General features: G+C 53.0%; 1 protein-coding gene across 4 annotated transcripts in view; it reads right to left on the bottom strand.

Annotated features, from left to right (window-relative positions):
• Nucleotides 1–3,129: 3,129 nt before the first annotated feature.
• Nucleotides 3,130–12,664, bottom strand: part of LOC121274741 (mitogen-activated protein kinase kinase kinase kinase 2-like) — a 60,897-nt gene continuing 51,362 nt past the window's right edge. For all 4 annotated transcript variants that reach the window (XM_041182081.1, XM_041182082.1, XM_041182083.1 and 1 more), the window contains 9 exons: nt 12,510–12,627; nt 12,131–12,189; nt 10,477–10,580; nt 8,400–8,577; nt 7,351–7,419; nt 6,490–6,576; nt 5,969–6,039; nt 4,618–4,673; nt 3,130–3,369 (listed from right to left, as the gene is read on the bottom strand). In XM_041182081.1, the coding sequence (XP_041038015.1) occupies nt 3,282–3,369; nt 4,618–4,673; nt 5,969–6,039; nt 6,490–6,576; nt 7,351–7,419; nt 8,400–8,577; nt 10,477–10,580; nt 12,131–12,189; nt 12,510–12,627 (830 nt within the window). In that variant the 3' untranslated portion in view covers nt 3,130–3,281. The remainder of the gene's footprint in view (nt 3,370–4,617; nt 4,674–5,968; nt 6,040–6,489; nt 6,577–7,350; nt 7,420–8,399; nt 8,578–10,476; nt 10,581–12,130; nt 12,190–12,509; nt 12,628–12,664) is intronic.

Raw genomic sequence — 12,664 nt, 5'->3', positions numbered from 1 at the left:
GCTTCACTGGAACAATGCAGCAAGCCAAGGACAGACATGTGGGAATGAGAGCAGGGTGGTGTGTTAAAATGGCAAGCGACAGGGAGGTTTGGGTCATTCTTGCAGACAGACCGCAGGTGTTCCACAAAGCGGTCACCCAGTCTGCGTTGGGTCTCTCCAATGTAGAGGAGACCACATTGGGAGCAACGAATGCAGTAGACTAAGTTGGGGGAAATGCAAGTGGAATGCTGCTTCACTTGAAAGGAGTGTTTGGGCCCTTGGACAGTGAGGAGAGAGGAAGTGAAGGGGCAGGTGTTACATCTTTTGCGTGGGCATGGGGAGGTGCCATAGGTGGGGGTTGAGGAGTAGGGGGTGATGGAGGAGTGGACCAGGGTGTCCCGGAGGGTGCGATCCCTACGGAATGCCGATAGGAGGGTGAAGGGAAGATGTGTTTGGTGGTGGCATCATGCTGGAGTTGGCCTCTCCAATGTAGAGGAGACCGTGTTGGGAGCAGCGAATGCAGTAGACTAAATTGAGGGAAGTGCAAGTGAAATGCTGCTTCACTTGAAAGGGGTGTTTGGGCCCTTGGACGGTGAGGAGAGGGGAAGTAAAGGGGCAGGTGTTGCACCTTCTGCGGTTGCATGGGAAGGTGCCGTGGGAAGGGGGTTGAGGTGTAGGGGGTGATGCAGGAGTGGACCAGGGTGTCCCGGAGGAAACGATCCCTGCAGAAAGCCACCGGGGTGGGGGGGTGAAGGGAAGATGTGTTTGGTAGTGGCAAATATCTTAAATATTTTGCACCTTGATCATAATTATTGAAGATGTCACAGCTTCTATTAGGGGCCATAAATCTCAGTATGTCACCATTGGATTTTTCCATACAATCTAACAGTGCAGGAGAGGGCCATTTGGCCCATTGTGTGGATGCTGGCTCTTTGAAAGATTTATCCTTTTAACTTAAGGGGAAACAGAACCTTCTGAAAAGGGGATTGGCGAGGTCATAAATAACACCTCTGCTTGGAGACAGGCCCATGTGATCTCATGACAATGGAGTAGAAACTCCAATAGGCCTATTCAAATAAGCGCTAGTTCTCGTACCTTGATACAGTTAAGCGCAGGGAAGGGACAGCGGTTTTTCTTTGTTTTTCTCTCCCCGTGCCTCAAAGTAGATAGCGTTGTAGTGGAGAAGCAGAGAAGGGCTGTTTTGTGTGAGCAGCCAAGCAGAAGGCTCGAGAGAAAAGCAAAGTACTGCAGAGGCTGGAAATCTGAAATAAAAACAAAAAATGCTGGGGAAAACTCAGCAGGTCTGACTGCACCTGTGGAAAGAGAGGCAGAGTTAATGTTTCGAGTCCGTATGCGCCGAAGAAGGGTCGTACGCTCTCAAAACGTTAACTAGGATGCTTGAGAGCTTGCTTCCTGCCCAGAAGGAAGGGGACATAGCCGACAGGAGTTCTAGGGATTGAAGGAACAAGGAGTGACCAAGCTGGGCCTTGATGACACGGGCAGAGTGGGACGACTTTCGAAAGGCACTGGGAAGATTCGGCCACGCATGGCAGGGAGCGGAGAGCCTGCTGGAGAGGCCGGGAGTGACAGAGGGAATGTTCCTGCAATGCTGCGTATCTGCCGGAAGTGTGAGGCAGAAGGAGAGGGGTTCGAAAACGTAGCTTGGCAATATCTAATTAACCCAACCAAGCTATCTTTTATTAGTTTGGAGTAATTCCAGCCTGTTAACTAATATTTGATGTTTGCTGATTTATGGTGTTTGGTGCAGTAAAGGTCTTAAAACATGAAATCTGGCCCTTCAGTTATTTCTGACGCGCGCTCGCTGGGAGGTTCATTGCTTTATCTATTGGTCTCCATGGGAATGCCAAAGAAACATTAGGGACAGGTGGACAGGAGCTCGTTCGAATAAGAGGTAGCATTTCGGGAGGAGAGAGAGGCGGAGAGGTTTAGGGAGGGGATTCCAGAGCTCAGGCCCCCAGGCAGCTGAAGGCACGGCCGCCAATGGTGGAGCGATGGGAATCGGGGGATGGTCAAGAGGCCGGAATTGGCCTCTCCCAGTAAACCTTAACAGAAATCTCAGAGTTGTAGGGTCTGGAGGAGGTTACAAAGAGGAGGGGTGTAGGGGCCCGGAGGAGGTTACAGAGATAGGGAGGGGTGTAGGGGCCCGGAGGAGGTTACAGAGATAGGGAGGGGTGTAGGGGCCCGGAGGAGGTTACAGAGATAGGGAGGGGTGTAGGGGCCCGGAGGAGGTTACAGAGATAGGGAGGGGTGTAGGGGCCCGGAGGAGGTTACAGAGATAGGGAGGGGTGTAGGGGCCCGGAGGAGGTTACAGAGATAGGGAGGGGTGTAGGGGCCCGGAGGAGGTTACAGAGATAGGGGTGTAGGGGCCTGGAGGAGGTTACAGAGATAGGGAGGGGTGTAGGGGCTGGAGGAGGATACAGAGATAGGGAGGGGTGTAGGGCCTGGAGGAGGTTACAGAGATAGGGAGGGGTGTAGGGGCCTGAAGGAGGTTACAGAGATAGGGAGGGGTGTAGGGGCCTGGAGGAGGTTACAGAGATAGGGAGGGGTGTAGGTGCTGGAGGAGGTTACAGAGATAGGGAGGGTTGTAGGGGCTGGAGGAGGATACAGAGATAGGGAGGGTTGTAGGGCCTGGAGGAGGTTACAGAGATAGGGAGGGGTGTAGGGGCTGGAGGAGGTTACAGAGATAGGGAGGGGTGTAGGGGCCTGGAGGAGGTTACAGAGATAGGGAGGGGTGTAGGGGCTGGAGGAGGTTACAGAGATAGGGAGGGTTGTAGGGGCTGGAGGAGGTTACAGAGATAGGGAGGGGTGTAGGGCCTGGAGAAGGTTACAGAGATAGGGAGGGGTGTAGGGGCTGGAGGAGGTTACAGAGATAGGGAGGGGTGTAGGGGCCTGGAGGAGGTTACAGAGATAGGGAGGGGTGTAGGGGCCTGGAGGAGGTTACAGAGATAGGGAGGGGTGTAGGGGCTGGAGGAGGTTACAGAGATAGGGAGGGGTGTAGGGGCCTGGAGGAGGTTACAGAGATAGGGAGGGGTGTAGGGGCTGGAGGAGGATACAGAGATGGGGCAATAGGCTCCCGGACAGAAGATCTTGTTTTTAAGTTAACGTAAATCCAAGAATAATGCTTCATCAGAAAGTTGACTTCCACTTTAATCTGCACATATACACATCACTTAAATAATAATTAACTAAAGGCTTTTCTGATCACCGACGTGTTCCGACTCTTCCGAAGCTCTCACGCTCGTACACCAACATTCCGGAAGCCCTACGTCCTAGTTGCTGTGTCAGTAGGTGCTCTTGTGGCCTGTGAGAATGTAGAGGTTACTCTGAGCGTCTGGATTGTCTGTCGGGGTGCTCTCCAGAATAATATCTCTGTGAAGATAATCCATCAATATTAGGAGGCACAAGTCTGACAACCACACACAACACCCACCCCTCAGGAGCTGGCCATGTGACCCACCCATCTAACCAAATCACCCCCCCCACCCCCCCCACTCCATTCTGCCTATTCCCTGTAACCCTGCAACTTTGTCCTTTCCACATATTTACTTTTCAAGTTCCCTGCTTGCAAAGTCAGGAAGTCTTGCTACAGTTGAGACCCCACCTGGAGCACTGTGCACGGTTGGGTCTCCTTATTTAAGGAGGGATAGACTCGCACTGGAGGCCGTTCAGAGAAGGTTCACTCGGCTGATTCCCGGGATGAAGGGGGTTTGTCTCATGAGGAAAGGTTGAGCAGGTTGGGCCCTGTACCCATTGGGGTTTAGAAGAATGAGAGGTGATCTTACTGAAACATATCAGATCCTGAGGGAGGGGGGGGTGGGGGGGTGGTTATGACAGGGTGGAGGCTGAGAGGATGTTTCCCCCACGTGGGGGTATTAGAACGAGGGGGGGGGAGCACAGTTTCTGAAGGAAAGGGGGAAAGTGGAGTCCAGAACAAGGGGGCAGAACCTTAAAACGAGAACCAGGCCGTTCAGGGGTGATGTCAGGAGGCACGTATCTCCAGAAAAGTCCCATGATAGGACACTGGGTTTGATTGTGGGGTATCCTTGCTGTTCTCATTTCCTACCAGAAGCTGGTGATGGTGCAGTGCTAATCTCGACCCACCACCCTCTGAATGTTGCCCTTTGATTCTGAGCGCTCTCTTTGGCAGACGGCGGGTCTTCCTGCTGATTGACTGCAGTAGGCATCATGGCTGACTCCCCCCCCGCCAGTATCCTCTTTGCAGCCAGGATTTTTTGAGGTGGGGCGCTGGGGGAGTTGCGGGTGCACAGCCTGGTGGTCAGGAGTGAGGAACCCCCTAAGATCATTTCTCCCCCCCCCCCACCGACCCGGCGAATGCCCGGCTAAAGGTGGTGAGTGACCCGTGACCCTGGACTGGCAGCGCAGTGCAGGATCTTCTTGCTCACTTACGTAAGCAGAGCGACATTCAACTGCCGAAAGCTGCCCTTGAACTCGGCTGCTGACGGCCTCTCTCTGTGGGTCGCTGACACCCCTCGCCAATCCCTAACTGAACTGTAGGGAGTTGTCTCTTTGCTAATTGGGGTTCAGTCTGAGACCCCGTCCCTCCCTGGCATAGCCCCACGGACTCAGGACAGGACAAACACTGCCTCAACTGCTCACCTCTGGGTACCCAGCACATGGAACATTCTCGTTTCATCTGTTATCTCCTGAGTTATCTGCGGAGGGAGTTTAAAACCAGAATTATTATCGCCCTGCTCTGCCCTGGTTCACACAAACCTCAGCTTATTCCGTTTCCAATTTACAGGATTCTGTCAGTCTGAGAGAACCTGCATTTCCATAGCACCATTCACCACCTCAGGACGATGAATGAAGCACTTTGTTTTCTAAAGCGGGACAGTCGTAATGTTGCAGCCAATTTGTGGAGAGGAAGATCCCACAAACAACAACGTGATAATGATCCAGATCATCTGTTTTTAGTGATGTTGGGTGAGGGATAAATATCAGCCCCAGGACACCGGGGAGAACTTCCCCCCTGCTCTTCTCCCAATAGTGGCCGTGGGATCTTTTACACCCACCCGAGAGGGCAGACGGGGCCTCGGTTTAATGTCTCATCCTGAAAGACGGCACCTCTGCGATACGCCCTAAGTGTAGGCCAGTGTTACACAGTGACAGACCTGTCCCCACCAGTACTGTACCCCACTGTTACACAGTGACAGACCTGTCCCCACCAGTACTGTACCCCAGTGTTATACAGTGACAGACCTGTCCCCACCAGTACTGTACCCCAGTGTTATACAGTGACAGACCTGTCCCCACCAGTACTGTACCCCATGTTATACAGCGACAGGCCTGTCCCCACCAGTACTGTACCCCAGTGTTATACAGTGACAGACCTGTCCCCACCGGTACTGTACCCCAGTGTTGTACAGTGACAGACCTGTCCCCACCAGTACTATACCTCAGTGTTATACAGTGACAGACCTGTCCCCACCAGTACTGTACCCCAGTGTTATACAGTGACAGACCTGTCCCCACCAGTACTGTACCCCAGTGTTATACAGTGACAGACCTGTCCCCACCAGTACTGTACCCCAGTGTTATACAGTGACAGGCCTGTCCCCACCAGTACTGTACCCCAATGTTATACAGTGACAGACCCGTCCCCACCAGTACTGTACCCCAGTGTTATACAGTGACAGACCCGTCCCCACCAGTACTGTACCCCAGTGTTATACGGTGACAGACATGTCCCCACCAGTACTGTACCCCAGTGTTATACGGTGACAGACATGTCCCCACCAGTACTGTACCCCAGAGTTATACAGTGACAGACCTGTCCCCACCAGTACTGTACCCCAGTGTTATACGGTGACAGACATGTCCCCACCAGTACTGTACCCCAGTGTTATACAGTGACAGACACGTCCCCACCAGTACTGTACCCCAGTGTTATACGGTGACAGACATGTCCCCATCAGTACTGTACCCCCAATGAAGTTGTAAATATTACCTCATTTGACTGGAGGCTCTGGCCTTGCATCCCATGTCTCCAGAAGGCAAGAACACTGTCCTGCAGGCACACTACACAAAGGAAAACAGCTCTGTAAGTAAATGTACAGTGTTCACAGCCTGCCTCACTGTATCAAAGATAGAGTCTAGTTAAAGAGCAAACAGAACAGAAAAGTCAGTGTATTTGAAGAATCATTACCACCTACAACAGAACTTGTGACTGGTGCTGCAGCACTATCTGTGGATTACAGAGAAATGATTTTCTCCAGCAGAGTACAGTCAGTGGAAGATGCTATACTAGGATAGCTGATGGACACAATCGCAATAACCTACAGGGCTGCAAGCTCTGAGCAGGAGTGACAGGACAGTTACCTGATCATCTCCCTCCTGATGGGGAATAGCGAACTCAGACTGAGTTGACAGACAGCCCAAAACTGCAGGTCCTGGGAAGGGTACTCGGTCACAATTCTCCGCGGCTCTCAGGGAAACAGGCTGAGGCAGCTCTCACACCCGGGTACTCACCGACTGTCTGAACGCAAAATCGGAAAGTCAGCTCGGCCCCTATTCTGTGACTCAGCTCTCCATGCAAGTTCACAATCTTCACACAATCTGAAAATGGTTAAAAAACGGTTAGACAAATTCCCATCTCTCCAGCTCCTGTCACCACCTCGGGACATCCCAGAGTGTTTCACAGACAACGAAGCACTTTGTTTTGAAGTGTGGTCCCTGTTGTGATGTAGGAAACTCAGCAGCCAATTTATGCACAGTAAGATCCCACCAACAACAATGTGATAGTGACCCAGATCATCTGTTTTTAGTGATGTTGGGTGAGGGATAAATGTCGGCCCCAGGACACCGGGGAGAACTCCGCCCTGCTCTTCTTCCAATAGTGGCCGTGGGAGCTTTTACACCCACCCGAGAGGGCAGACGGGGCCTCGGTTTCATGTCTCATCCTGAAAAACAGCACCTCCGACAGTGCGGCGCTCCCTCAGCACTGACCCTCCGACAGTGCGGCGCTCCCTCAGCACTGACCCTCCGACAGTGCGGCGCTCCCTCAGCACTGACCCTCCGACAGTGCGGCGCTCCCTCAGCACTGACCCTCCGACAGTGCGGCGCTCCCTCAGCACTGACCCTCCGACAGTGCGGCGCTCCCTCAGCACTGACCCTCCGACAGTGCGGCGCTCCCTCAGCACTGACCCTCCGACAGTGCGGCGCTCCCTCAGCACTGACCCCGGGGGTGTCAGCTTGCATTTTGGGGTTGATATCTCCGGATGCTGAAACCCACAACTTTGATGCTGACATGGGGTGTCTGATATAACAGAGTGCTCACTGACAACAAGCAGGGGCATTTTGTCCAGCATGAGAGAGATACAAAAGACTTACTGTCAATACAGACGAGAACACTGTCCCGGTCCAGCTGTGACACGTGGCTCGCATTCATCAGTGAGGTCTCTAAAAAAAAGTATGAAGAGATTGAACAACTGTGAATTAGTTGTAACCTGAGTTCACAAGGATTGGTTACAAAATAAAGTATTATCCCCATCAAACACACCCAGGACAGGTACAGCACGGGGTTAGATACAGAGTAAAGCTCCCTCTACACCGTCCCCATCAAACACTCCCAGGACAGGTACAGCACGGGGTTAGATACAGAGCAAAGCTCCCTCTACACTGTCCCCATCAAACACTCCCAGGACAGGTACAGCACGGGGTTAGATACAGAGTAAAGCTCCCTCTACACCGTCCCCATCAAACACTCCCAGGACAGGTACAGCACGGGGTTAGATACAGAGTAAAGCTCTCTCTACGTTGTCACCTCCAGATTAACACAGTTTTGGCCTCCTGTAAACCTCAGCCTACACTGAACTCCGCCACCCATTCACCCATCACCTGCTGTGCTCATTCATCTACACTGCCTCGATTTTAAAATTCTTATCCTCATTTTCAAATTCCTCGTCCCCTCTCCCTATCTCTGTAACCTCCTCCAGCCCCTACAACCCTCCCTATCTCTGTAACCTCCTCCTGACCCTACACCCCTTCCTATCTCTGTAACCTCCTCCCGACCCTACAACCCTCCCTATCTCTGTAACCTCCTCCAGCCCCTACAATCCTGCGAGATCTCTGCGCTCCTCCAATTCCGGCTTCTTGACCATCCCCCGATTCCCATCGCTCCACCATTGGCGGCCGTGCCTTCAGCTGCCTGGGGCCCTGAGCTCTGGAATTCCCTCCCTAAACCTCTCCACCCCTCTCTCTCTCTCTTCCTTTAAGACGCTGCTTAAAACCGACCTCCTTGACCGAGCTTTGGTCTGAACATTTGCACTTGTGGCTCAGGGGCAAAATTTGACAATGGTCCCCTGCAGAGCTGAGGGGACGTTAACGGCCGCTACAGCAATGTAAGTTTTGCTGCCTTTGATTGTCGGCGTTCACCGTACCTGACCGTGTCGCAGGGCCGAGCGAGCCAGAGGACTTGAGCTGAACGGTGTCGAACTGTAAGACCTGGTTGGGATGTGTTGGGGCCCGCACTCCCAGGCACACCTGTGGGTACTCCTCATCTGGGAAGACCAGCAGCTCGAAGATTTGTAGCGGGTTTGGGAGCGTGAGGTTAAATTGCTGGGAGGAGAATCAAGAAAGGTTTAAGATGGTCAGATATCACTGAAAAGAGAGACCTCCTCATGCTGCAGCTTTACATATCACTCATCAGGACAAATGCAAGAACACCAAATTCCAAACTCTCACAACAATTTATACTGGGGGAGAAGAGAGTACTGATTGGTTGGCATGTCAACTTGAATTGGCTGAAGCCAGGCCATGGGGAAAGCAACGGGGAATCACCAGTTATTGTAGCGGCCATTCGGCCCCTTGAAGCTGCTGCAGCAGAAGGCCATTCGGCCCCTTGAACCTGCTGCAGCAGAAGGCCATTCGGCCCCTTGAACCTGCTGCAGCAGAACGCCATTCAGCCACTCAAACCTGCTCCGTAATACCATAAGAGCACAGCTGATCTTCTACCTCTCAAGCTTTCCAAGGATGAGAGCACGAGGGCTAGACTTTCCAGGTTACCACCTCTCACGCTGCAGGAGGACAGGAGTTCTGCCGATCAGAAGTAGGGCTTGCGGGAGGGGAGTGGGGCAGGGCCGATGTAGGGACGGATTAAACGTTTACCGCTGCTTCCTGATGGAATTCGTACCCTGAGATCCCAGGAGCAATGACACCTTTCTACACCTCGGGACGTCCCGAAGTGCTTCACAGTTAATGAGGACTTTGTTTTGAAGTGTGATCACTGTTGCAATGTAGGAAATGCAGCAGCCACAACACACAGCAAGATCCCACAAACAGCAAAGTGATAATGACCCAGATCATCTGTTTTTAGTGATGTTGGGTGAGGGATAAATATTGGCCCCAGGACACCGGGGAGAACTCCCCCCTGCTCTTCTCCCAATAGTGGCCGTGGGATCTTTTACACCCACCCGAGAGGGCAAACGGGGCCTCGGTTTAATGTCTCATCCTGAAAGACGGCACCTCCGACAGTGCGGCGCTCCCTCAGCACTGACCCTCCGACAGTGCGGTGCTCCCTCAGCACTGACCCTCCGACAGTGCGGCGCTCCCTCAGCACTGACCCTCCGACAGTGCGGCCCTCCCTCAGCACTGAGCCTCCGACAGTGCGGCGCTCCCTCAGCACTGAGCCTCCGACAGCGCGGCGCTCCCTCAGCACTGACCCTCCGACAGCGCGCTGCTCCCTCAGCACTGACCCTCCGACAGCGCGGCGCTCCCTCAGCACTGACCCTCCGACAGTGCGGCGCTCCCTCAGCACTGAGCCTCCAACAGCGCGGCGCTCCCTCAGCACTGACCCTCCGACAGCGCGGCGCTCCCTCAGCACTGACCCTCCGACAGCGCGGCGCTCCCTCAGCACTGACCCTCCGACAGCGCGGCGCTCCCTCAGCACTGACCCTCCGACAGCGCGGCGCTCCCTCAGCACTGACCCTCCGACAGCGCGGCGCTCCCTCAGCACTGACCCTCCGACAGCGCGGCGCTCCCTCAGCACTGACCCTCCGACAGCGCGGCGCTCCCTCAGCACTGACCCTCCGACAGCGCGGCGCTCCCTCAGCACTGACCCTCCGACAGCGCGGCGCTCCCTCAGCACTGACCCTCCGACAGCGCGGCGCTCCCTCAGCACTGACCCTCCGACAGCGCGGCGCTCCCTCAGCACTGACCCTCCGACAGCGCGGCGCTCCCTCAGCACTGACCCTCCGACAGCGCGGCGCTCCCTCAGCACTGACCCTCCGACAGTGCGGCGCTCTCTCAGCATTGACCCTCTGACAGTTGTACCACATTGAGCCCTGCCGATCAGAGTGTTGCGCTAGCTAAAGGGATCGCGAGCTGTCTTTTCCCCGCCCAGACCTTGGACATACTAACAGTTAACTGCACGGTACTGGGTGTAACTCTAACGATAGTCATAGGATTCTTTTCTAGAAAGAGCTTGCTACTTGCTGAACAACGAGAGACAGAGTTTACCTTGAGAAGCATGAATTTCTGGAGGGGCTCATACCACTGCAGAAGGATAATGCCACTGTCCAGTAGACCACACAGGAATGTGGACCTTGTGTACGGGTTCCTCACTGTAACACACAGAACAGACCACTGCACTGCTCGTTCAAATGCACAGCCGAGCGCAGCCCCAGAGTCAGGGCACCAGAAAGAAATGGCATCGTGTGCTGGAGGCTGCTCGACTCTGGTGGGCATCGCAGTCCACTGATCCTGACCTCCTTCCGGCTCCCCAATGATGCAAGGTGGAGAGGAAGGGGCTGGTGACACTTGACAGAGATCAGGAACAGCAACCCTGGTACATTTGACCCCCTTCGCTAAACTGGGTGTATCAGGGGATTGGGGAGGGGGGCGCTGGTGGGTGGGTGGGTGGGTTGGGGGGGGGTATATTCCAGGCAGCCCGGTTGAGGCCGAGGCCAATTGTATCCTTTGACTGTTGGCTACCCTGGCCTGTGATCAGGTCAGACAGCAGAGTCTGGCATTTTCCTGTTCTGTGTGCATGGATCTCGGGTACCACACTGGATGCAATTACTTACACACTGGAATCTAATGGAAGGGTACGGGGTTTATATATAGAATAACAGATACCCGGGAGTGAGTTACAGACTAGAATCTAATCGAGGGGTTCGGGCTGGTTTATATATAGAATAACAGATACCTGGGAGTGAGTTACAGACTGGAATCTAATGGAAGGGTACGGGGTTTATATATAGAATAACAGATACCCGGGAATGAGTTACAGACTAGAATCTAATCGAGGGGTTCGGGCTGGTTTATATATAGAATAACAGATACCTGGGAGTGAGTTACAGACTGGAATCTAATGGAGGGGTTCGGGGGGGTTTATGTATAGAATAACAGATACCCGGGAGTGAGTTACAGACTGGAATCTAATCAAGGCGTTCGGGGTGGTTTATATATAGAATAACAGATACCCGGGAGTGAGTTACAGACTGGAATCTAATCGAGGGGTTCCAGGTGGTTTATATATAGAATAACAGATACCCGGGAGTGAGTTACAGACTGGAATCTAATCGAGGGGTTCAAGGTGATTTATATATAGAATTATAGATAACCAGGAGTGAGTTACAGACTGGAATCTAATCAAGGGGTTCAGGTGGTTTATATATAGAATAACAGATATCTGGGAGTGAGTTACAGACTGGAATCTAATTGAGGGATTCGGTGGGGTTTATATATAGAATAACAGACACCCGGGAGTGAGTTACAGACTGGAATCTAATCGAGGGGTTCGGGTGGTTTATATATAGAATAACAGACACCCGGGAGTGAGTTACAGACTGGAATCTAATCGAGGGGTTCGGGGGGTTTATATATAGAATATAAGACACCCGGGAGTGAGTTAGAGACTGGAATCTAATCGAGGGGTTCGGGGGGTTTATATATAGAATAACAGATACCCGGGAGTGAGTTACAGACTGGAATCTAATCGAGGGGTTCGGGTTGGATTATATATAGAATAACCAATGGTGTGTAGAATAACAGGAGAGCAGTACAGGCGAGCTGGAACACATCTACTAGGTAATCCTGCAGAACATCACACACAGACAGATGGGAAGACAATAGCTCGATGGGGAGTGTTCCTCCGCGGTCTAGTTCTTACCTACACAGCACTTTCGGCAGCCCTTAGTGTCTGGAATTTTCAAAGAGGGTGCAAATTTCCTGCAATGGGATCAGAGGGTCAGTGTGGTTAGTTGCAGGCTTGACAGTTACAGCTCTGTCAAAGGAAGCTCAGAACTTCAGCAGGCTTGGGAACGATGAGGTAGCAGAGGGGATGGGCTGAATGGACTCGGCTGAGTGAGAATGAGGATGCGGGGAGGAGGAAGAGGAGAGCGGGCTGTGGAGATTGTGAGGAATGAATGCGAGAGAGGGATGAAGGGGGACTAAGCGGAGTTGTATCAATGCAATAGGGAGAGGCTGTGATGGAGAAAGAGAGAGGAGGGAGGTGAGAGCCAGGATAGGGAGATGAAAACAATCCTTACTTGGGGATGATTCTGTCGGTCAGCCTGTTGGCTGGGAGGGAGATATGCAGGTTGTGAACGTTCTTCCTCTGATCGAAGAGTGTCGCCAGGTTGTGGGAGTACAGCTGCAGAGATTTACCTGCAAAATGAAGGAGTGAAACTGGCCATCCCTAACA

The sequence above is a fragment of the Carcharodon carcharias genome, assembly GCF_017639515.1.
Source record: "Carcharodon carcharias isolate sCarCar2 chromosome 37 unlocalized genomic scaffold, sCarCar2.pri SUPER_37_unloc_3, whole genome shotgun sequence".
Taxonomy (NCBI): Eukaryota; Metazoa; Chordata; class Chondrichthyes; order Lamniformes; family Lamnidae; genus Carcharodon; species Carcharodon carcharias.
Note: the sequence above shows the minus strand (reverse complement) of the source record. Positions and strands in the feature narration are given on the sequence as shown.